Source organism: Juglans regia, chromosome 7, assembly GCF_001411555.2.
Source record: "Juglans regia cultivar Chandler chromosome 7, Walnut 2.0, whole genome shotgun sequence".
Taxonomy (NCBI): domain Eukaryota; kingdom Viridiplantae; phylum Streptophyta; class Magnoliopsida; order Fagales; family Juglandaceae; genus Juglans; species Juglans regia.
The window spans coordinates 42,831,384-42,857,274 of NC_049907.1; the positions used below are offsets into that span (position 1 = coordinate 42,831,384).

Here is a 25,891-nt window from a genome sequence, read left to right on the forward strand (position 1 = left end):
CTTGAATGTTTGGATATATTTATTTTTGGTAGTAAGTTGTTGAGACCTGGAACAACATATAGTATTCAAATTTTTCAAAATTGAATAACCTTGCGGGTATCTTGGAGAATGTATTCATCTGTATCTCCTGATTGTGTTTGTTTTAAGTGATTGCCACTAAACAAAGTACCTACAAATGACTTTTGATTCATCTTTACTTGAAGAATTTGTTAGTCAACATAAAAGTCATCATTGCATCAAAACTTGTATCATGTCTTCTGTTACAATACATTTGAAACTTCAAAATATATAAAATAAGAGTTGGAAGAAGGGAGAGAAGATAACGATTTTATAAAACTAGGCAAACGTGTTTTGCACGTCGCTCCCGCCTAGTTGTTAAATAACACATGTTCTACATCTAAGGAATCTAGTTTTAACAAAAATAAAATGAAATAAACCCAGATCTAGTCATGAATGACCACTAGCTGAAGCATGAAGCCCATCCCAACTAAGCCTTGATTGATTACACAAATGAGAAAAAAATAAAAAATAAAAAATAAATAAAATCTTATAAAAATCTTATTTTTAATATTATTTTTATTTTGAGATTTTAAAATGTTAAATTTACTTATTATATTTTATGTGAAAATTTAAAAAATTTATAATAATTAGATAAAATGAGAGTAAATAAAATTATTTGTATAACCAAACAAAACCCAACAGTTAAGTTGTGCATCTGCCTCAATAGTAACTACTTTTTTAAGAAAAATTTCATTTTAAAATGTTGAGAAGTATTACCGTCATAAATATGATATATTAGATTTATTTTATAATAAAAATAATTTTACAATTTAACGTATTGCATCAAGAAGCATCAATTTATGAAATCTCTTCGTGATTAATGCATTTTTCTTAAATTTTCTCTAATATGTAAACATTATCTAACGAGTGGTGCTGCAATCCAAGGATGGGTCTCTATAAGACCATTTGATATTTTTTATTTTTTCATTCACTTTTTTATACTATTAAATATTTTAAAAAATTCATAATATTATTTTAAAATATATTTATTTAAGTCTCATTTGTTTTTAAAAATGAGATAATTGAGATTAAAATTAAAAAATTAAATAAAAAATTATTTAATATTATTTTTATTTTAGAATTTAAAAAAATTGAATTATTTATAATAAAAAAATTAAAAATTAAAATTTCAGTCTTTAACCACCCTCGGAAGTCGGACGGACCCATCCTCGAGATAACCAGCATTTCCCTTATCTAATTCTTATAGAAATCATAGAGTTTTCAAAAGAAGAAAAAAAAGGCCTTCTTCGCACTGTATATTTATTTCATTTTTTATTAAAATGAAACGATACTTGCAGTCGTGAATATGCAAGCGTCGTATAGTCGTTTTGAAAAAAATAAATAAATATGGGATCCACATGAAAAGAAATTAATTTTTTAATAATAGATCTCATTCTTTTTCAAAACGACTGCACGACATTTGCACATTCCACAACTATATGTAGCATTACTCTTTATTAAATCCCTGGCGTCACTCACAGCCACATATTTAATCTGAAGAAATTTGTGTCAAAATTTGCTTCCCCAAAAATAGAATGGCAGTACAGTAAAATTTTCCAAAATGGGGGTCTGATTGCAAAGGTGGATCCTCCACCTCTTTTTCATGCCAATTGAGGGACCCAAATCTGGGGTTTCGCTTCTCATCTGTCTCACAAAGTGTGCCGTCGTAAAACACCTCACAGTTAAAACAGAAGTTTCTGGACACACAATCTGGAAAAAAATATCTACCACCACCCTGCAATCTCAACCGCACATCGTGCCCGTGTCCTTATCACACAGTCAACAGATAATGAAACGCATGGAATTAACTGTTGAACTCTGGATATTATAATTTATTGTAGTGTTTTGAAATTAACCCACAAAAAAAAAAAACAGTAAATGTAAAAGTGAGAACTTGTATAAAAATAGACCGGTTTCTGGAGTGTTCTTGAGCCTTAGCGTTTGGGGGGAGGATTAATAGATTATGATCTCTCTCCCTGATTTTTTTCTCTCTCCTCCCCTTCTTTGCCACGAAAACCAAATGCTAAGGTTCCGTGTTCCAATCCGCAAAGATGTAGTCCAAGTTTCGTAATATGCATACGTATCCTTTAGGAGTTTACGAGATTGCTTGATATTTAGGCCAATAGGTCGTGTGAATTTGTCGACAACGAAAGAGTGTCTTGGTTTGTGTTGCTGTTGTTGTTTTTTTTTTTTTTTCCCTGAGTTCTGTTTGTTTGTTTGGTGGGTTGGAGAATGGAAAACGGAGAAGAGAAAAGCGACGACTTCTATGCAGTCCTGGGGCTGAAAAAGGAATGCACTGCGTCTGAGCTCAGGAATGCTTATAAGAAACTTGCACTGGTTAGCGTTGGAAACCTTTCTTGTTAGCTTTTTTCCAAGGCTTTTCTTCACGATTCAATCAAATGGGTCTTCTTTTAAATCTAAAAACATCTCCTCCTACAAAAATCCTGAGCTTATAAGTTTCTCAAATGAACATATATATGGGTTCCTTCCGGATCATTGAAAAATTACTGTTTTTATGATAATTTTTTTACTGTAAGAGGATTTTGGCTTACGGGAGGGATTTCCTGTAAGAGAAAAAGAGAAGGACTCGGAAATGAAAATCTTTTTCTGGGATATGCGAGAAACTCTGTGAATTGTAGAACCTTGCTGTAAGAAACATATTTTGCTTGTTGCGCTAGAGATGGCACCCAGATCGTTGTTCAGCTTCGGGGAACTCAAAGTTCGTGGAAGAAGCAAAGAAAAAGTTCCAGGCCATCCAACGAGCCTATTCTGGTAATTATGATTTCGATTATTCTCATGTTACATAAAAAGCATTTATTTTTAAAATGTTCCGAAAGTCATGATTGCTTTTTTTTTTCTTTTTTTTTTAATTCTATCTATTGGGTCGAAATAATTTATTGGATGCACGAAATGCTGTCTTGTTCTTTCTGTGCTTTGGGTACAGTTCTCTCTGACGCGAATAAAAGGTTTCTGTACGATGTAGGAATCTACGACAGCGATGATGACGAAAACGTAAGTTTTCATTCTCCACCACCTTGTTAACATGCGGATTAGGTCGCGTCGTTCGTGATTGGTTGGAAACGTGGTCTTCCGTTTCTTTCTTTGACTTTTCAAACCTGTTGACCGATATTTATTGGAAGCTGTGGAAATTTGGTGAATTTGCTATTCCTCCAATCATTGCTCGTAAACCAGAGCATTTCTTGTGGGCATCTAGGCATTTTTGTTAGGCTTATTGCACTACTGGGTTTTGCATCTTTTGGTGGTTTTAATTTGTCCCCGGAATCAATCTATGCGTTTTATAGTGATCGCAATAGAACCATTCCAATTAGGGGTTTGACAATCTCATGTTCTTTTCGACATGGCCAATACCCTTCTTTGTCTTGTTATTTGAATATGTGTCAAAGTTTTGGATGTGGTTGTCGGTGGGAATATGAACATGCTTGGAACCTTAGCAAGAAACACAAAAAAAGAAAAAGAAACAAAAGGAATCGCCTTTTATATGATTTAACTTATGATCCTCGGTTACAAAAAAACTTATGATCCTCGGTTACCCACAGGGAATGGGTGATTTTCTCAATGAAATGGCAGTCATGATGACCCAAACAAAGTCCAATGTAAGCTACTTTCTCTTCCTTTTTCATTGCTTTTTTACCAGGTTAAATTTCTGTTTCCAGTCCAATGAAACTATGACCATCTTTTTTATGAAATCCTACGTGGGATTGGAGCTGTCTTTTGCTGGCTTTAGTAAAAAGAGAAATGATATTTACAGTTGTAGAATACGCAAACATCGTAATCCATTTGTAAAAAATAGTAAATATGAGTACACATTAAAAAAATAATAATTTTTTAACAGTGAATTTCACTCTTTTTCAAAATGATTATATAGCACTTGCACACTCCACAACTATACGTATCATTGTTCACCAACATACTTCGATTTTATTATTCATTTGGGCCCCTAAACCTTTTGGCGAGATATGCCCATGGGTGCGTTCCATATCGTAGGGTATCCGGTGCCCATTGAGGTGATTGATCAATGACCGTAGACCACCCATTTCTGCACTACAGATTTGTACCCCCATAGAACCCTTGGCCTTAAGCTTATCCTGAGCTTCGATTGCCCCCCCCACCCATATGATGGAAAAGTATCTCCCCCGGTGGCTGTGATTTTGACGCTTGTTGGGTCCCTATGAAATTTGAGTTGCAAGATATTTGGGATTTGCAGGAAGCTACTTTTATTTGTTGCCATGAAATAAACATTATGTTGTAGAGAATGACAAGAGGATTAGCATGCGAATACTGAGGATATCTTTATTATATTGTACGTGGCTTGTGAAATTTTACAGGAAAAGGGGGAGGAGAGTTTTGAGGAATTGCAGGAGTTGTTTGAGGAGTTGTTTCAAAGCGATATTGGCTCATCCGGCTCAAGCTCACAGACTACTACTTGTTCTAGTTCGTCCTCATCCTACTCGTCTTATTGTGAGACTTCTGGTTCCAGCAACAAGCGCAATTCCTCAGAGATGAATTGTGGGAAGACAAATTTGGAGGACACCTCTGCCTCTGGGTTTGACGCCAACTTTCAGGATTTCTGTTTTGGGGTTAGTACAATCTCTCTGTTTTAATGGGAGTTATAACGTAGTTATTAGTCCCTCTCTCTAGAGCACTCAAAGGTTAGACATGTTAAGAGCTGAGAGGTTCTTACGTCAGCTGCATACTAATGCATTTTCCGTACTTATATTATTGAAGACAGGCGGAACAGCGACGAGATGCCAGAAAGCAGAGGAGGGTAAGAGGAGTTCCAGGAGGAGGCGGTAGACGAAGTTGGTATGGCAAGAAACTAAAGTTTTCATCTGATCACACCAATAGGCTCAAATCCAATCTTAGCTTATTGACTTGACCCACAGAGAGAGAGAGAGAGATGATGCATCATTTCAGCAGAGATTTACTTGGAAATAGCCTTTTGCTCACATTGGTTGACGCAGAATTGACAAAACACCCCTCCCTCCAGTGATACCATGGCTCATTGTTCTATCCCCCTTCAACATTTGTAGCTGTATGCTCCGTGCTCAATCTTAATGCTTAGTTGTAATGCCCTGGGTTCAAGTTTTTTCCTTTTTTTTTTTTTTTTTTTTTTGAGGTTCCTTCTGAAGCAAAGTTCAAAAGATCTTCCCAGGCTTTATTTTTAGTCAAATCCAATGAATTTGTTCCCTTCAGATTGTTCAGTATATGTCATTAGATGCTGAATGTCGGGCAATAGAGGTAATCAATGCATAGTCCTGCTACGGGTCCGAATTCAAAGGCTCTCTGGTATTCAAACTTCAAAGTAAGACACGAATAGATCGGCTGGATGGGCGGTATGCCTTGGGGCGCAATCGGTCAAATGTTATATTACCTTTATCTTATAATAAGATTAAAATTTATATGTTATATCATGCTAAGTTTTATGTTATAAAATTAATAGATATTAATAATAACATTAAAGTTTATTTTATATTAATTAGTAATTTTGCATATAATATAATATATAATATTGCAAAAAATATACTCTGGTTAAAATTGATTTTTATTGGTTTCGATCCTGTTTTTATTCTTAAAAACCGATATCAAACCGGATCGATTATGGATTAGACTTAACCTATTAATTCGATCGATTTAGGAGATATTTGAAAAAAAAAATTATCTCATCTTATTTTCTTTTTAAATATTATTTAAATACAAATAATTTTAAATTAGTCATTATAATTTTACTAAATTTTTAAATAAAAAATAATTAAATTGTTTCAAATACTAAAACAAAAATAGTATTATAATAATATTTAAATTTTATAATATATTTTTATTTAAAATTTTTTCTCTATTTTTTTAAAATTTAATAAATATTTAATTTAAACTATTTCGTTATTATTTATTAATTATTTTATTATTATTTATAAAATTCTTTATCTCATATGATTTTTCAAACATCCTCAATCAATTTTTTAATTTCTTTTACACCAGATACGCCAGAGCACAATTAATGACACGAATGGATATTTTACATAGAAATGAAAAAAGAGAGAAGAAAAAAACTCTGAATAAATAAAATGGCAGTATTGTAGAAATGTTGGAGACTAGGAATATTACTTTGGGCCTGTGGCCCTACAGCACGTGGGTAGGAACCCACGGCAAATTCCATCTGTTGAAGATACTGCTGGTCTACTTTTTTGTTAAAAATAAAGTCATGGGGCCATCACGTTCAACCAGAAATTTTGAATGCAAACAATGAAATAATAATAATAATAATTTTGGATGCATGCACAATTTGGTCAAATCATTCATAATTAATGCATCCAGCTAACTTATATCCCAATTGAGATATTTTCTCTTCTTTGACCATTAGACACTCTAGTTCAAAGAAAAATAAACATATTAAAATGACTAATATTACATATAATTATAAAATATACAAATATTATAATTTTAAAATAAGAGTGAGATTTATTATTAAAAATTTTTTTTTATATAAATCTCATATTTATTTATTTTTTTAAAAATAATTATACGATATTTGCGCACTCACGACTACAACTATCATTTCTCTATTAAGTTACATAATGTCTCAAGATTCTCACAATTCACATTAATTGTTATAAAATTTATATAATATATATTTTTTCTCTAAATTTAAACCGTCCAATTCAATTAAATAATTGAAAAAATTACTTCATCCAAATGGGTATTTTACAATATTTTTGATACCGTACCGTACTGGTTAGTACGGCTGGTATATGTCGTACTGGCTACTGGTCCGGTATAGGTAATATCTTCATTTCATACCGTCCAAAATACTAGATGTACCGGTCAGTATTTGATTTCTAGGCCGAAACACATATTTCGCCCGGTACGTAATTTTGCAGCCTATTTGGATGGCACTTTCGAAATTTCAGTAAATACTTTGGGATTTTTTTCAGACTTTCGCGTAACATGTATAACTTAGGGTTTACTTTTTTTTTTTTTTTTGTCCAAATTGATTTCAGCCTTCCTTCAACCGGCAGTAGCACAATAGCACCCGAGTCCTAGATGGCTAGACCTCTGAAATTTCACCCCTCTGTCAGCTCGCAACGTTGTCTCATCGCACATCGCCGTCCGCCGTCATTTCCGTTGACGGTATGATATTTAAGTAATTTTTTTGTTAATTTGATTTTTTCATTAACCAAAAAGATGTTTTAGATTATATTTTTATAGTGTTTGTTTGTTTTTAAATTCTACATTGTATCTATAGCTTTGGAATGATTGTCAAGGATTGCAATTTTCTCACAATGTATTTTTTTTTTTTTTAAATACGATGTGATGCAATCAACAATTGTAGTTATAATAAATTAGCTAAAAAATATATATGGATAGTCGTTGATCTTTAATTTTATTCAATATTCATGAATAATTATAAAAAGTCATAACTGAAGAATCATCGATTGAATTGCACATTTGACTGAGGCATGCATGCACCAGTTGCATTATTGGTAGATGAAGTAACGTATTCCTTCCAATCTTCTAATTTATTCACTAATAGATTTGGAGTCTTTTGAATTCTGAATGTGAAAATCAAATATGTTGTGTACGTGGAGACGTTTGGATTCGCAAGTCATTCCAGCTCATCTCAACTCATCTCACTACTATTCATTACTATTCAGCAACTTTAACTCACAAATCTCACTACTATTCACAACTCATCTCATTACTATTCACAATCCATCTCAACTCATCTCAAGTCATCTCAAGTCATTTTCGAATCCAAACGTCTATGTCCCTTGCGCCTCGGTTAGAAATTTGGATTGCATCCATTGCGAAACAAAGTTCATCTCACTATTTCTACGGTATCCTACTCGAAACTTGACGTTTTATAAACTTAGAATGCTGAATGTTGTAGTGCAATTGGCCTTATAGTTTTTAAACCTGGCCTTTGTTTGTTTCTCTTTTAATTAGCTTTTAATTATTTTAGTTCAAATGCAGAATGTTGTTGTTCATCTTTCTAAGTTTCTTACTTCTTTTGACTTTTATTTTTTTCATTTTGCTTACTTATAAGTGTTAATTTTTTACACTTTAATAGTTAAAAATGTATAGTTGTTAATCAACCGGTGGTATGACTTTAACTCCAACACTTGCTCATGTAAGATCAGAAGATCCAACATGGGCCCATGCAAGGGCAGTGCTAGGGGCAAGAAATAATACTAAATGTTTATATAGTAATAAAGTAATTAGAGGTGGCGGGATCACTCGGTTGAAGTATCATCTAGCTGAGATTCTAGGCGAAGTATAAGCATGTAAAAAGGTTTCTGAATATGTAAAATGGCAAATGAAGGAATTGCTTGATGAAATGAAAAATGCAAAGAGAAGAAAAGAAAAATAAGGTCAGAAATTGGAGGCGATATATATTTAACGTCTGATGATATTGATAATAGTATTTGTATGGAGGGATAGTCTCAGCTTTCAAAAGGTAAGGGGAAGTCGAAAGAATCTGGAACTAGAAAGTCAGTGGGGGGGATTGAGTAGATTTTTTGCTCCAAGAACAACTCATGGGGCCAACCTTCAATTAAGAGTTTTATGTGTTCAAAAGAGATAATTGTAAAATCAAAGATGGTTGTAGAACGTTGGCGGTATGATGCTAATCTGCCTTTCAATGTGGCTCAATCCAAGCTTTATCAATCAGCTATCAATACCATGACTGCCATCGGGCCAGGATTTAAGGGTCATTCTTTATATGAGTTGAGAAGAAATTTGTTGAAGATGGTTGTGGATGAGGTTCAAGATTATTTGCAACAAATTAATAAGATTTGAAATGAGACCGATTGTTCACTAATGGCAGATGGTTGGACAAACCGGAAGCAACAATCATTAATCAACATTCTAGTTTATTGTTTGAAATGTACAATGTTCTTGAAATCTGTTGATACATCTGGCTTTAGAAAATATGCTGAAACATTGTTTAATATCTTTGATGAGGTTGTTCAAGAAATTGGAACCGAGAATCTTGTGCAGTTCATAACGGATAATGATGCAAGTTATAAAGCTGCAGGAAAAAAGTTACAGTAGAAGTATAGCTCTTTCTACTGGTCCCCATGTGCAGCTCATTGCATAGACTTATTGTTGGAGAATTTTTCTGATTCAAGACATTTTTCCTTTATTGATGATACTATAAAAAAGGCAAAATAGATCACAAAGTTCATCTATAACCATGGTTGGATTTTGGTATTGATGAGAAAAGACTTTACCAAAAGTCATGATTTGTGTCGTCTTGCAATTTCAAGATTTGTGACAAATTCTTTTAGGTATCCCATGCTTGCTCTTGTTTAAGAAAGAACTCAGAAAAATGTTTATTTATGATAAATGAATTGCATCAAGTTATTCTAAGAGTAATATAGAGAATGAAATAGTTGTGATCTTTTTAGAAGATAAAGAGTTTTGGGTTCAATGTCAATTTTTTGTTAAAGTTAGTGAGCCTTTAGTTCGTGTTTTACGACTTGATGGGGATGAGAAGCCAGCAATGAGATACTTGTATGATGCAATGGAAAGAGCCAAAAAGAACATAAAAGCAAAATGCAATAATAAAGTTAGTGTATTCAGTCCATTCATCATGATCATTGATTATAGATGGAATAAGCAGTTTCAAACTTTCACAGTCCATTACATGTGATGAGTTGTTTTCTTAACCCTGAAATTTATTATAGCCCTAACTTTAAAAATAAAAAAGATGTTGTAAGAGGCTTCAATAGCTGTGTTATGAAGATGAAACTTGATTCCAATAATCAAGACAATGTCATTACAGAACTTAACTTGTATAAGAATGCAATAGGTGAGTTTGGACATTCTTTAGCAATCCACCAGCGTAATAAGATTAATCCAGTTTTTATCATTTATCAATATCCTTGGTTAAATAGTGTGACTTTGTATTTTAAATTTTATCCTATTTTATTTTTACTTACATTTAATTAAGAATTTATAATTGCATTATTGTTATAGTTGCATGGTGGATCCAATTTGATTGCGAGGTTCCAACGCTTCAAAGGTTTGTTGTTCAAGTACTAAATCAATGTCGTAGTGCAACTAGATGTGAGAGAAACAGTAGCACATTTAATTTTATTCATTCGAAGAAGAGAAATAGATTAGTGCATAAACATTTGAATGACTTAGTATTTGTTCGTTATAACTTGAAACTGCGAGAGGTAAAAAAAATTTAGTACTAATGTTTTTCACAATTAAAAAATATATAACATTTCACTTATATTTGATTTTATTTTAACAGAAGCATAAAAAAGGGAAGAGATGTTTTACATTCAATCAATCTTGAAAACATTGACTTGATGGAAGAATGGATGGGTGAAGAATCCGAACTTCTTGATGGAGAAGATTTTGATTGGGCAAATATTGAGGAGCCCTTAGCTTCACTAAATGAGTAAGACGATGATAATGTTGGTGTTGATGTTGATGACAGTGGTGACATTGATGAAAATATTTTGAGTAACATGTCAAATCCTTATCCTTAGTGTCTTTTTTATGAGGATGAGTATTTTTTATGATGGTGGTGACGTTAATGATTTTATCATGATAATGTTGGTGTTTATGTTAGTTGTAACTTAAAACTTAAGACTTGTATTGGGAAGTATTGAGTTTATGACTTATTTTGTTGTTATTTTGGATTACAGTTAATGCTTGTGTATACATAATTTATTCAGGTATAAACTATTCCAAAACGGTACACAAAACGGTACTAGTACCGAAACGATATCGATACCAAAATATTATTCCGAAACGGTATACAAAACGGTACCGGTACCTAAATATTTCATTCCAGTACTTTGACCGATACGCCCTCCGGTACGGTATTCAAAACTTTGGTACTTCATGCCCAATGATTTTTTAATTAAAAATGAATAAAACTTTTTTTAAATGAAAAAAAGAACATAAGATGATTGTGTGATATTATCAGAGATTTTGGATAGTACAATGCCAGGGGCTACTTAGCATGTACAGTTGGCGGGCATCCTAGTGTATTTTTATTTTTTATTTTTTAAATTATTTTTTAAACATATTTTAAATATTTAAAAAAATATGCACATTTATTAATAATCAATTTTTTAACTGTCAAGAAAAAATAATAGTAAAACTGCGTTTGGATGTTGAGCTGAGTTGAATTCCTTATGAATAGTAGTGAGTTGAGTAGTAGATGATATTATGTGGGGCTCATCTAAACTGAGTTTAAAGTGTGCTTCGATGTTAAGATGGGTCTATTACTTTTTATGAAAAAGTGAAAAAGGTTGTGGGTCCCACGTATAAAGATGTTTTAAATTGAAAAAAGTTGTGGATCCCACGTGTAACAAGGTTTTGAGTTGAGATGAGTTTAGTATTTGAGAGTTGGGTGTTTGGATGTTAGACTCAGTTTAAAATTAGTCTAAACTCAACTGAGCTCAGCTGAGTTTAGGAACCAAAAGCAGCCTAAAACACACGAACAGTCAAACTAAAAGAACGAAATCAAAAGATTACTCGGCATTTTCCTTTCTCGAAATGAAATGCAAGACAGCTACAATATGAAATTTGGAACAGAAAATGCCGCCCCGGGAAGCGATGGAAACCCAGAGAACATCGTGATCGCATTGCTTTACAAACTAGTTCCATGGTGTGCATGTGTAATGCATTATCATAATGATCCTACATGCCAATGTTCAATGCCACCAATTCGAGTTGATTGAGACTATGACTCATAACATCATCAGATTGATATTATAATATATCAAGACTACACTAAAAAATACTGACAACTATTTGGAAAAGATTAGTGCATTCATCTACATTCCTCCTCTATTGATATTTTCATAGTGATTGTGCTTTATATTTGTTGCGTTAGCTAGCTAGGTACAATATATTAGATATTGAATCAGTGCTTGATGGACTTGTATGCAATGTTTTGAATACCGTACCGGACGTCATACCGGTCAAGGTACTGGAACGAAATATTTCGGTATCGGTACCGTTTCGGGATAGCATTTCGGGATAACGTTTCGGGATAGTCAATATATAAATAAATTATATATATATAAATATATATATATAAATTATATTTTAAAATAATAATCTATATATAAATAAATTATATATAAATACATATATATAAATTATAAATAGTCTAGTCTGAATTAGGGATTAAAAAATAACTTTGTAGTTTGAAAAAATGAAAAAAAAAATATATATATATATATATACAGGCCGAAATATCAGCCGGTACTGGCCGAAATTTAGTCCGAAATTGCCGGTATTTTAACCGGTACGGAACAAATATAATACCTGTACCGGCCGGACGGCCAAAACGAAAAATTTCGGCCGTACCAGCTGGTACGGTACGAAATTTAAAACACTGCTTGTATGAGTACATGGTGTACAAGTTTCGAATAAGTCATTTCAAAAATAAAAATTTTATATGCAGTCACTTTTGTATACTTATTGTGCACTCTATTGATGTGATCGTTCAAAACAGTTATTTTATTTATAAAAAAAATAATGCAGCCAATTATGACCCAATCGCCCACGTAACGTGAGAGTGAAAGAATTAGCCCAAAGTCAATAAAACTTAGATTTAAGACCTTCATTAATTCATTACGAATTTACGATTTGTAGGAATAAACTTTTCAGTGCTTTAGTTTTGGACGTGTCAAGCATAATATAATGGCCTTAAAAAAAAAAACATTTAGAAATGCAGTAGTCCACCCTAGGACCCGTGGCTATGGATACCATTTGGGCCCGTTTTGGATGGTTCCATGATGGGCCGCCACTTTCTTTCTTTTTTTTCAATATTGCTACAGGTACACGGTGTTGGGTACCGTTTGCGAAACCCGTTGACGTGGCCGATATTATTTATATTAAAAAAATGAAAATAGAGGTAGAAGCAAATCAAACCTATCCCCAATGCCAAAATCGTCTAAGTTGCTATGGATCTTCCAGCGCCAAAATCGTCTCAATAGCTACAAATCCCCCGCGCTAAAATCGTCTTAGTTGCTATAGATCCCCCCAACACCGAAATCCAAAATCGGTCTCACTTGCAATGCAAACCAAAGAAAAAAGTTGTAGCATCACTTGCAAAATCGATTTTACTTGCAAAATCGATCTCACTTGCAAAGCAAACCAAAGAAATTTGAAAACCCTAACCCTAAATCTAAACAATGGCTTCTGTTTAAACTTAAATTTCAAATTTCCGACCACAGCTTGGTCGGGAAATCCAAAAAAAAAAAAAAGATGAGTTAGAAGATGCGAACAAGTAGATGAGCCGAACCTGTCTTCTTGGTCATCTATCGAGAAGCTTGATCCCGAAATCGTCTAAGTTTCATGGGTATACGAATGAGAGTGCTGCGAAAAAAGTGAGAAGATGAAGATGAGAAGATGATGCGCAGTAGATGCAAAGAAGTGAGACGAAAAAAATCGGTCTACACGAAAAACTTGATATTCGTGTTCTCTGTGGGAAAGGAAAGCTTTCTCTTGAAGCTATGCTCCTTCATTCCTGTGTTTCATCTTCGTATTTGAACCAAATCGTTGTGGTTTTAGGAATAAGCGAAATGCCCCGTTTTATTTTATACACGTGGATGACCGTGTATGCGGGGGTTCCCCAACCCAGGGTGCAAGTAGCTTTTTTCTTCTTTTTTTTTTTTTTAATTGTTTTTAGTGGTGGGTGGTAATGTAATTCTCTTATATATAATTTATAAAATTAATATTAACATTTTTCTTCTACTTTAACTCTCTAGTCTAATCCTCATAAGTTTGATTCTGGAAATTTATGTATGCGGTATTTCTTCGTCATAGGGTTATTAAAAAAATTGTAATACCGCCTTATTCTTAAAATAAATAACATTTTAAGAACATGTACTTGATAATTCGAGATAATTTCTTAATATTTGAAGTATATATGTTTATCTATTAATGCGATTATTACTTTTAAAGTTATTGGAAGCAAATGAATTGGTCCAGGGTAATTTTTGATATCCATGATTATTCATTTTTGTTCTTTCTTTTTCTTCTTCATTTCATGTTGTTTTAAGGGGAAGCGGACAATTACTTTATTTATTTTTATTATTTTTTTGTTCGGTTCAACTACATGAAAGGATCCATTCCTTTTGTGAAAACGATGACAAATAAAACAAAATTAAACACAAGCAAATCAATTATACGACACAAAATTAATGAGGTTCAATAACGTGTCTATGTCCACAGAGCTGCATAGATTTTTATTAGTTGAGAAATCACAAAATACACTTTGGGACGAAATTCACTGTTCAGAACCAACTATAATGTTCATTAAGTATATATTTACAGTGTCACACGGTAGAAACCTTAACTTTCACTTTTCTACTTTATTCATTTGAGCGAACTCTTTGACTAATGTTCGCTTGAGCAACATGTCGAGTAAGTCTCGAGCAAACCCTCTCTCTAAGCTTCACTCAGGCTAGGTGTCACACGAACGTTGAGCAAATTTTCTATTTAATGCTTCCCGAATCACAAACAGTACCATTTTTTTTTTATGCAACAACCCAAGTCGAAACGAACATTGGCCAAACTTCATTGAAAATCCGTTAAAAAAACACACACACACACACATAACGTATCCTTGTCGGGTCGGGTCATCAAATCAAACCGACACACCAACAAATCAGGCTCCTCAAACCGAACAATTTTGCTTCTCATTTTATCTCAATTTTTTAACATGACATTTAAAAAAAAAAAAAAAATTATGTTCAATTACACATTAAGTACTGTCAACTGGTATTTATTTTAGTGCCTAGCTGCTGCAGCATAATAATTAATAAACAACCAGAAACAAATAAAATGGGTGGGACATATGTACAACAAAAGAAGACATTGCTGAAAACAAATATACAGTCCTTTTCTCTCACTATCGCTTCTTCACCTAACCAACTTGAATTATTAGGGATGGTAGTGCATTTTAAGTGTAAGATTATACTCATTTGATCAAGACATTCATTCAGAGTCATCATGTAGAGTCCTGGAAATAAAGTCTTTGTGGGGCCATTACTTAATTAATCCAATTTGAAGAATTCTCGGCAAAATTTAGTGGTTTTAATAATATTTAGGGTTTGGTTAATTGAAGACGAGTTCTTTTCAAGATTTGTGGAATCTTAATTTAATAATTTTGTTGTGAGTAGTACTCCAATGGAATATATATGATCATAAAAGATCATATATATATATATATGAAGCCATTTGAAACATTGGTCTCCACTTTTCAAGACTTTTGGAATTTCTATAATTATTTATATTCGGTGGTCGTATTTAATATTTATACACCTCATTTGATTCTTCATTTGATATCTAGAATTTTATCTTGCAAAAGAGTTTTTTTTTTCTTTAAATAAATTTATTTCTCAAAGATTCTTAAAAATAAGTCAAATATGAACCCATTTCACAAAACGACATACGTAGACATCATATCCTTAAATATGATTTGGATCAATGTTTAAATGATGGTGTATTCATTAAGCCCTTGGAACAAGTCTCCATTAATATCCTACAATACTACTGGGGATGAGATCAATGGCTCGTTTGGATACCTTATTGAATATTTCAGATTATTTATTAATAGTAGTGATACGGTTTATGAATAATAATAAAATTGTTTGGGTTAAGATGTTTTATTTAGATTTAAAAAATGAGAAAAAAAAAGTTAAATAAAAATATTATAAAACGAATATAATATTTTAATGTAGTTTTTGCTTTAAAATTTAAAAAATTTATATTATTTTTTATTTTGTTTAGATGTTTAACAAAATTGTAATGATTAGATTAAAAAATTCAAAAATTAAAATTAAAAAATATTTTATATTTGAATAATATTTTAAAGAAAATATCTAAAAGTATCTGAAAACCTAATAATCTATTAATCGCTTCCTCGAACTCAATAATTTAGTTTAAAAAGAGATAGATTGTCAATTCCCTCCTGACCCACGCTGTTTGTATTTACCCCAGAAAAGTAACTTTTTCATTTATGAACGGAAAATTACGTGGGTATATATATGTCCACCGGTCAACAAAATATAGAAAATGACATATTATCATATATTAATATATATGTTAAAAATACGTATCTTTCTCTTTTGCTTTCCAGCACTTCACATCACAACTAATTAAATAATAATAGAGTAAATAAATATAATTTTTTGTTTTCTTTTCCCTCCCTTTACTATTGACTATTTATGTCTATGAATAAATTTTTTAATTAAATTCACGTAAATTGATATAGTGTGTCAAATTATAAAATTAATTTTATTATAAAATAGATTTAATAAATTACATAAAATTACGTTAATTTATAAAAATGAAATCTCAATTTTTATTTATTTAACAATAATATTGTTGGCCAACATTGTTAGGATATTATAAGCTCAAGGTGCAAGTTGATGATCTCTAGCTAACTGTCATATTCGAATGGCCAGTTCTCTTTGTATAATAGTCATTTATGTCTCATACGGAAAATAAGATAATCATCCTGGCCCATTTTACACCCAAGTCTCAATCATGGTTTGTAAGATTTTTAGAAAATTTGTATAAGTCTGTCCCGTCCTCACATATATTGCTATAAATTATGCTATATAAATGTTATAAAAATTAGATCAGAATGCACAGCAGAAACAATATTACCTCGTTGAAAATATCTCAGATCTAGTACGGTTGTTCCGCAGATTCTCTCTTAGGCCTTGATACTTTGAGTCCTTAACATATGCAAGAGTTGTCATGCTATCACAAAATATCGTCACCAGATCTAAAGTATCCGTGCCAATGTCTAAATGCTTGAGGAACCTCTGTAACCAAACAGCTTCTTGAACTGCTGCAGAATAAGCTATGTATTCTGCCTTCATAGTGGATAAAACTATACAGGGTTGTTTCTTGCTGCTCCATACAATGTCGCTTTTGTTGAGCAGAAAGACATACACAGTGGTCGATTTGCGATCATCTCGGTTGTTGTCTAGAGTAAAGCAGGGGCTCCCACGTGGGCTAACCCCCTCCCTTCTTGCCTAGAGTAACGTTATGCCATACGTTACAAGTTGTTGCAGCTTGCAATGGCTGCAATTTGATTGCAGTGTGAAGGTCAGCCATGTGTTGATGGACTATCAATAGTTCATCTCAGTTTGGTTTTGGCATCATCTGAAATATACAAAAACACTCTCTCTTTTTGTTCTCTCTTGATAAGATATTTAGGCTGTAGATTTATTAAGTGTTACTCTAATTTTATACTACGTAGTACACTTCATTACTAAGAGGAAACATTGGAGATTTGTCAATCTGGAGAAATTTGTGGAGCAATTTTATAAGTTGAGCTTGAGGTATTTTTTCGTCGTATTTTCTTACAATATAATCATTTTTACGCACTTCACTAATGTGATTGATCAAAATAATTATTTTATATTAAAAAAATATGATGCAACCAATCATAATAGTAGAATGCACAAAAAATACGAAAAAATAATTGCATATAAAATTTTTGTATGGTTATATGCTTATATTGGTTTCAATTATCATGCATTTATTGAAAAGTGTTTTGCATGAAAATCCCTAGCGACTCTCATGCATTTTGACCATTTGTATACATACATATAAATATCATATTGTTCAGGGCATGAGGACATTTTAGGTTGAGTAATGTTAGAAATAATTATTGGTTATGCAAGTATCGTATATTTATTTTAAAAAAGAGTGTGATCTATTTTTAAAAAAATTAATTTTTTCATGCGAGTCAATATTTACTCAATTTTTTTAAATGAAGATTTGCAGCACTTATATATTTTATGACTATAAATATTATTTCTCTTTTAAATTTTGTCATTATTAATTATATTTATTGACGTGACACATTATATTGAATCTTTTTCAGCCTTCAACTCGGCATTGTAGTCACGATAAGGCCAAAAACTTGACTTTACCAATTAAGTTAGAGAAGCCCTTTCTAATATATTAGTAAAGCAATGAGCAAGACAAGTGATTAATGTGTCCCAAAATATCCTCTTTTTTTTTTTTTTTTTTTTGAAAATTCCAAAATATCTATTTGAGGACGAGGAAAATTATTTCTTGAACTTGTAGGTATATTTGAACTCACGGAACCATTAATTAATTATATATATATTTTAAAAAAATAATAAATAATCACTTAAATAAATAACAAGGGGATATTGCAACATCCCAATCAGGTGGACCTCAATATCGAAGTGTTGGTGGATCTAGATTCTAGATTTGCTTCAACCTTATCCCATTGACGTGTAAAATATTTATTTGCTTAGTGGGGGCCACCTGTCTAACAACTTGACTCAGTCCCTGCTTCCGATAACTTTGGCTTAGCTGGGTGCTTTTCTCATTCTCGGCTCGACTTTCTTTCTTTCTTCGGCTGGCTGCCCAATTTTTCTTTCTTTCTTTTATTTTATTTTTATTTTTAAAATGGAAAATATTTCGGTCAATATCCTACGTAAAAAATTTATCTTTTTTTAAAAATATATCGATGGCCATCATATATTATTTAACCTAGGTCTAGGGCTGTACACCGATGGGTTCGATGTCGGTTTCGGTGCAAAACCGAGACACCACCAACGTCTGTTATGGGTAGGTTGAACCGGCCGAAATCGATGGTTTGGGGATAAAAAACCGATCATATCGGTCTCGACGTGCGTCGGCGCGGTCTTCGGTCCACCGTCGGCGTTTTCTGTGAAGGAGGAGGAACTGTCTCGCCGTCGCTGCCATGGAAGAAGAAGAGAGTTGCAGAGGGTAGGAGGAAGAAGATGACGCGGGGAAGAAGAAGAGGGGCCTGGGGGGGTTATTAATTCATCTTAAAACGGCGCCATTTGGCTGTTTGGCTTAAAAGCCAAACGGTGCCGTTCTATTTTAATTTTTTTTTAACTTTCAAGCTTTAAAACGGCGCCGTTTCACTTATAATAAATGAAACGGCGCCGTTTTATATACATATATTAAAAATATATATAAATAGACCGGATCGGCCGGTTCAGCGGTTTTCCAGGGGTTCAAACCGACGCCGAACCGCCGATATCGGTTTTCCTTCAATTTCTCTCGACCGCCGACCGGTTCTTTGCCGGTTCCGGCCGGTTCCGTGCTCCGGCGGTCGGTCTGATCGGTTCACGGTCGGTTCCGGCGGTTCCTGTACAGCCCTACCTAGGTCTGTGCTTTTACATTCAAATTAAATTGTCTTTATCAAACGATCTAGTATATGATATATTAGGCCTCGTTTGGATATTGATATGAGATGAGATGGTTTTAGATAAAAATTAAAAATTAAATAAAATATTTTTAAAATATTATTTTTTAATATTATTATTATTTTAAAATTTGAAAAAATTAATTGTTTATTATATTTTATGTAAAAATTTAAAAAAATTATAATAATAAAATAAAATAAGATGAAATAAATAAAACTGTTTCTATATTTAAACGAGACCTTATTATTTAATATGTAGTACCATAACTACCCATGCATATGACTTGTATATATATATGCAATTTTTTTTCGTTTGGTGGACTTCCTCCATTTATCTTTTATTAGTTATTTCAAAATTCATGAGCGTAAATTTGTCCACTAAAATTACAATACCGATGGCTATAATTAAGATGATGGCGATCGATAGAGGTTGGATTTATGAGTAATGTTACGTATAATTATGGAATGTGTAAATATCGTTCAGTCGCTTTGAAAAAAAATAGAGTGTATTATTAAAAAATTAATTTCTTTTCATGTAAATCACGTATTTATTTATTTTTTTCAAAGTGAGTGTGCGTGCTTATACAGTCACAACTATAAATATTATTTCTCTATATATATATATATAGAAAAATGCTTTTCCATAGAAGGTGGTCATCAATAGCATGACCACCGAAATTTTTTTTAATATTTTTTTTTACTTAGTAAGTAAATAAATGTTTTTAAATGAATATGTATTTTTTTATTTTTAAAAAATATCTAAATAGTTTAAAAAATGGTGAAAGTAAAAATAAAAGAAATAAAAAAAGATTTTGTCTGATCGGTAGATTAAGATTTCGGTAAAAATCATCTATGGACATAGCAACATCCATATAATATATATATATAAACAAATTAATTAATTAAATGGATGCAGAAACTTTGAAGTTTGAACACACAATTCAAGTATGACGTTAATCTTATTCTTCTTCTTGCATGTATATTAATTAAACGAGCAGTTAATTAATTAAGAGCTTGTGATCTTGACCCGTTGTTAACGAACAATGGAGATCTGGATGAGATTAATGGTGGGAGTTATAAATTACCAACGACGGCGACCCCATGGTTAATTTAACCATACCACAAATAGATTTGATGGCTCCAAACAAAGCCATATTAGCCGGAGCTACCCCAACTCAAATTTAGCCGTCAAACATCTTATCCTCTAGTACCTTAATTCTCATGCACAAGGCTTAATTCCCCTATAAAAAACCCTAGACTTACATGATCTTTCTTCGCAGAAGAAAGATAAAACTCTTTCTACCCATTGTTCCATCTTCTCTCTTTCGTTTCGTTCCCCCATCTCTTCGTATATATACTTATTTTGTAAAGCTAGCTAGCTAGGCCGATCTAAAGCCAATATTTCACAAAATAAGTATATATATATATATATCTGCTTATACGTACGTACCAGCTTATACGTATAATACACGTAAATTAGCCGTTCCGGTTGTTACACAGAAAAGAAGTCATGGGTTTCCTTCACAAGCTTTGGGACGAAACACTTGCCGGTCCGGCACCCGACACCGGCCTCGGCAAACTGCGCAAGTATGATTCATTTTCAGCCACACGATCGACTCCTATGGTAGCCAATGAGGTGCCTGTCACTCGGAGCATTACCATTCTTAGGTCTAACCCCAATTTTAGAAACCTTTCGGTTGATCCTGGTTCGGCACCAGAATCTCCGGCCGGGACAAGCAACCCTGAGACACCTCTAACACGTAAGTTTAATTAATCACCCCTCCCCCTGGTCTCTCTGATCTCTCTCTCTTGCATGCATGAAATTAATATATCAGAGGGTATGGAGATCATGATGTTCTTTTTCTTAGACGGTTTTCTTGCTTCGGAGAAAGAAAAAGAAAAGAATGGATTTATTATATCTATATATATAGAGATGGTTGGATGGAAATGAATAGTGTAAAAAATGAAGCTCTCTTTTGTTTAAATATTATTTCAGGAGGTTTATCGATCGAGGCAAAAAAAAAAAAAATAGAGTGATTAATGGTTGGAAAAGAAATAATAAAGAACTTATTCAGTATCTTATGTACTGGATCAGATAGATCAGGTTGAAATTTATGTTTCAGGATTAAAAGACTTTTCCTCTTTTATTTAATTGATTTGTGAAGACGATCCCCCGTTTGTTGATTGGTAAGAAAGCCTTGGCCGCCTGGAAAGGGATGAATGCAAATTCATTATATTATATCCTGTCGGGGCCGTGATCATCATGGGCGCGCGGGCACCGGGGTTCATCAATATTTCATGCATAGTTATTAAAGTAGTGGACAATTTTTTTAAATATATGTTCGAGTAATATTAGTTATAAATTTTAAATAAACAAATCTCGTACAAAGTCATTTATAAAAAGTAACTCACTAATAAAAAATAATTTTTTTTAAATGAAATCTACTTTTTTATAAAAATTTATATGAAACTTGTTAAATAATTTTTCATGTTTTATTGTCGTGTATATGTTTTTTCAGCAGCCAAACAAGCCATTTCTTTTCTAAATGTAGAAATCAAAGTATCGCTTTGTTTATGTTGTATTATATGTGGTTTATATGGGTTTTGGTTTGCATGCAGCGGGGACACCAGTCGGAGACTTCAAGAAACTTACGAGGAGAAAATCGTCAGCCGGGGCATTAGATCAACAGGCTGAGTCAAGAAGTCCGACCGCTTATGATTGGTTCTCTCTCTTTTATTTACTTTTCCGAACGACATATATGCCACTGCCGTTCTGGAAATTGTTCATAATTTTTTTTTTTTTTGTTATTTTTACGCGAGTCATTTTTACGTATTTATTATACATTATATTAATGTGATTGATAGTATTATTTTTTTAATATAAAATAAATATTTTAGTCAATCACATTAATAGAATGGGTAAATAATACGTAAAAATAACTGTATGCAATAAAATTAAAAAAAAAAAAAAAAACTCATTACTAATTTCTCGCGTACTAGCTGATTCCAATCAAAATATTAGCTTTTTTGGTTACAAGTTTGAAATCATGAATTTCACGAACAATTTAACTTCCGATTACAAGCTTTTAGTTCCTAGCTATAAAAATGACATGGTAAAAAAATCTGGCTAAAAAAGAGAGGAGCAAATTGTAATTTAGGGAAATGTGCATGCCTATATTCGATCCGGCGGGATCCTGATCGTCTTCTCCTACATGTGTTTCAGGATAGTGATTACGGCTTTGGATCGTTGAGGGAGCAAGTGGCGATTTTGTTTCAGCTTTCAAGCAGCAGCAGAAATATCATATGATCATGTGTATATATATATATATATATAATATTTGTACATATATATAGAGAGAGAGCCCTACCCCTAGCCATATATATGGCTATATAATATGGTCTCTTATATATGCGTCTACATGTAAATATAACAAATTATTAATTAGATTAGTACTAAAATATATATATATATATATATAAAATAAAATGGATGGCTTGGATGAAGAATATTCGAAGAAATTAATTAATAGAACCAATGCTTTGGAGTTTCCAATTAGGAGGAAATTAAGCCGTGTTCGAGGGCATGCATGGGGATACCCGGCTTTGTTAATGAAGCTGCCTAATGAACCGATGCTTTGGGGTGACCGAGATTTGGAGGCTCGTTATTATTGTTTTCTTTGCTTAATTTCTTCATTAATTTTCCCCTTCCTGAGCCTGCAGTACTCATGCAAGTTGATCTGTGCGTGATCTCTTTGTGTAAATATGAACTGTGTTTTGAATCCTCTCTCAATGCAGAAACTCTAAATGGAGATGAAAGTTAATATTTTATGTACTATATATATATATATATATATCCTCAATTGGTCTGATGTACTATATTATATGTTGATTTTCCCTCGACTACTTTTTTTTTTTTTTTTAATTTTCATAATATATATACCATTATATAATATAAATTGTATATTTCTTTCCAGTAGCAATATCATATCTCTATTATATTTAATTGTCTCCTCGACCGATGCAAGATATAATATAACCATTATTAGGTTTATATTGATCTTTCAAAAACCTAAATGATCCAAGGCTATCCCAAGTTAATAATTAGATTGGCCTGACGACGTTGACCCGTTACTTGTGATCACCTATCTTGAATACCCTCTTTTTGTTTGTTTTAGCTATCTAGCTTTATATATATATATATATATAAAATATATATTATATTGTTTTTCAGGCATCCAAGTAATTGGCTGCATGGTTCGATCTCTAGCTAGCTCATGTTAATGTTTTGCAATAAGTAATGTTTCTCGATTCTCATAATTATCTGATCACCATCCTATGATATGATATTAAATGATTGAAGAATATTTGTTATATTTCATTTATGAATCTATCATCTAATATCACATCATGTAATGATGAAAAAATGAAGGATGAATATATTTTTTCTTTGCAATAATGCAACTTGAACTTACAAAACTCAATTTATTTGAGGTGCTAATTTGTATAGGGATTCCAACAGAAAAGCATATTATGAATTACATGTGATTTTTTGCCGCGAAGGGGAAACTAAGAAAATCTGAGGAACATGCATGCATTGGGGTGAAAATTGGAAACCGAAACAAAGGAATTCCCTTCGTCGTCATACATATCTGACTCTTTATGGTTTGACTCAAACTAGCTATATAGGTAGTACTTCTTTAGAGGCAATTAGGACTAATTAAGCTGCAGCCGCCTTGACTTTCTCAATCAGATCAGCAGCATCTTGAACTGTTGAGATATTCTCAGCACCTCCTTCTCCGATTGACACCTCAAATTTCTCTTCCAAAGCCATCATAATTTCGACCTGAAGAATTATCGATATGCATATTAACGACTAAAACTAACTACGTGAGTCATATATATATATATAAGACGATTCAATTTCAGACCCAATCATCTTTTCCGTCTTATAAAATATTATGGCCATATTGGGTCTTTATCGGGTCATGCACGTACAATTGAGTGTAGAAAATTAGAGAATTCAGGACTTACAGTGTCAAGAGAATCAGCACCCAAATCGGCAAACTTGGTTTGGGGAGTTACAGTAGATTCGTCAATAGACAGTTGCTTTGCTATGATGCCTTGGACACTCTGCATCGTCTCCGGTTGAGCCTGCACAGGCAGTTCGCATGCATGGCGCTAGATGAATGAGATATGTACGGATTGGAATAAAATGATCAAGCATACGGAATAGTCTTTATAGATATGCATGGCATAGTGAAATCGATCGAGTTATTACAATGGAGCATGAGATTGTAGTCTTGAGGCAACTCGGGAGATCAGGAGATGATTGCCTAGCTGCCTTTGTGATTTTGATTTTTGGCACAACTCTCAGTCCTCTAATCATAGGGATCACACCCTGCAAATGAAAAAACCAAATTCTGTGAGAAATCAATCAATCAATACCACTCTTTCTCTCCCTTTGAAAAATTACTTAAACCATATATATAATACAAAAAAAGAAAAAGGTGTGGCACTTGCAAAGGTGCGGAGGCCGGTATTGGATGGGGAATTGGTGCTCGTGATCTTAGGACCATTATATTGAATGGTTGCCAAAGGAGACGAGGAAGAAAGAAACGTAGCCATAATATACTCGAGGACGACTTAAAAAGAAGAGAAATAAAGTGGCTTAATCAAAGAACTTGTTGATATACTAATGCAGATCAGAATTAATAAATGGTCACTTCAAGTTGCCTCATATATAAGAGGTTTGGGGACCATAATAGCTGAAAATGAAGGTAATCAGTGTGACATACCTAAGAACTATTTCCAATGATCGTAGAGTTTGGGGCGGATTATACCATGTATTTTTGTCTGTTTGTGCTTGTAAAGCTCAAAAATCAGATCGAACTGGCCAAACTTAAGAGCTTGTAAATATCGCTTCTGTAAATTAAAAGGCCTGCAGAAAACTCATGAGAAGGGTGTTAGTGCTGCAGCTAAGCTTATTTTTTCCAATGGCTATGTCTTCAGAATTCAGCTCCCTAATTCAGTAGAGTATATAGAATATAGATGCCAATGTGTCCGCTGGGGATTGAAACAACCACTAATGACCATACTTATGCTGAACATATATTATTTAGAGAATTGCTTAATTCACCTGGGGATGTAGCTCAAACGGTAGAGCGCTCGCTTTGCATGCGAGAGGTACGGGGTTCGATACCCCGCATCTCCACTTCAATAGATTTTTTGTTCACCCCACAATGACTTCCATAAATAATGCAAAGGTACGTCTTTATCGGTTTTCCGTTATCTTGCCTTCTGGTGTTCATTTGAAAATTGAAACCTTTGTCTAGCCCACAATGGCCAGGCTTCCCAAGGCCCAATCGAACAAGCAACAACTCAAGAATTCCCTCTTCTTTGGTTTGGTTTGCTTTGCCTTCCTTTCTTCTCTGATCTCTCTCTCCTTTGTATAATGTACCCAGGTGCTTACGTTAATGTTGCTGCAGGAATTGTATCGCGCTTTGTTTCACTCCCCTTGCGACCTTTAACATTTTTGTCATGAAAGTAACATGTAATTAATCAACGACAACTTTGAAAATACTGCTTCTAGACAGAGATAGTATG

The 25,891-nt window shown here is 33.0% G+C and overlaps 3 protein-coding genes and 1 non-coding gene across 8 annotated transcripts; 3 read left to right on the forward strand and 1 right to left on the reverse strand.

Moving 5' to 3' along the window:
* The first annotated feature begins 1,982 nt into the window (after positions 1-1,982).
* Positions 1,983-5,285, forward strand: LOC109005428 (dnaJ homolog subfamily B member 6-like). 4 transcript variants are annotated; one of them, XM_018984366.2, is made up of 6 exons: positions 1,984-2,397; positions 2,739-2,832; positions 3,005-3,072; positions 3,618-3,674; positions 4,407-4,658; positions 4,811-5,285. In XM_018984366.2, exons 1-6 carry the CDS (start codon positions 2,293-2,295, stop codon positions 4,955-4,957), a joined length of 723 nt encoding a protein of 240 aa, XP_018839911.1. In that variant the 5' UTR covers positions 1,984-2,292; the 3' UTR covers positions 4,958-5,285. The 4 variants fall into 4 exon arrangements, with proteins under 4 accessions (XP_018839912.1, XP_018839911.1, XP_018839916.1 ...); XM_018984370.2 differs by having other exon boundaries at positions 1,985-2,397; positions 4,807-5,282; XM_018984367.2 differs by lacking the exon at positions 3,618-3,674 and having other exon boundaries at positions 1,983-2,397.
* A 15,267-nt stretch (positions 5,286-20,552) lies between these two features.
* Positions 20,553-23,157, forward strand: LOC109005433 (dormancy-associated protein homolog 4). 2 transcript variants are annotated; one of them, XM_018984381.2, is made up of 3 exons: positions 20,553-21,048; positions 21,908-21,991; positions 22,512-23,157. In XM_018984381.2, the coding sequence occupies exons 1-3, from the start codon at positions 20,799-20,801 to the stop codon at positions 22,514-22,516; spliced, it is 339 nt and encodes a 112-aa protein (XP_018839926.1). In that variant the 5' UTR covers positions 20,553-20,798; the 3' UTR covers positions 22,517-23,157. The 2 variants fall into 2 exon arrangements, with proteins under 2 accessions (XP_018839926.1, XP_018839925.1); XM_018984380.2 differs by having other exon boundaries at positions 21,908-22,010; positions 22,512-23,133.
* A 776-nt stretch (positions 23,158-23,933) lies between these two features.
* Positions 23,934-24,643, reverse strand: LOC109005413 (acyl carrier protein-like). The gene is made up of 2 exons (XM_035692098.1): positions 24,320-24,643; positions 23,934-24,131 (listed from the first exon to the last, which is right to left on the reverse strand). Exons 1-2 carry the CDS (start codon positions 24,422-24,424, stop codon positions 24,006-24,008), a joined length of 231 nt encoding a protein of 76 aa, XP_035547991.1. The 5' UTR covers positions 24,425-24,643; the 3' UTR covers positions 23,934-24,005.
* A 783-nt stretch (positions 24,644-25,426) lies between these two features.
* TRNAA-UGC lies at positions 25,427-25,499 on the forward strand. Its single transcript has one exon. It is a non-coding gene; the product is annotated as a tRNA-Ala (tRNA).
* The last annotated feature ends 392 nt before the right edge of the window (positions 25,500-25,891 follow it).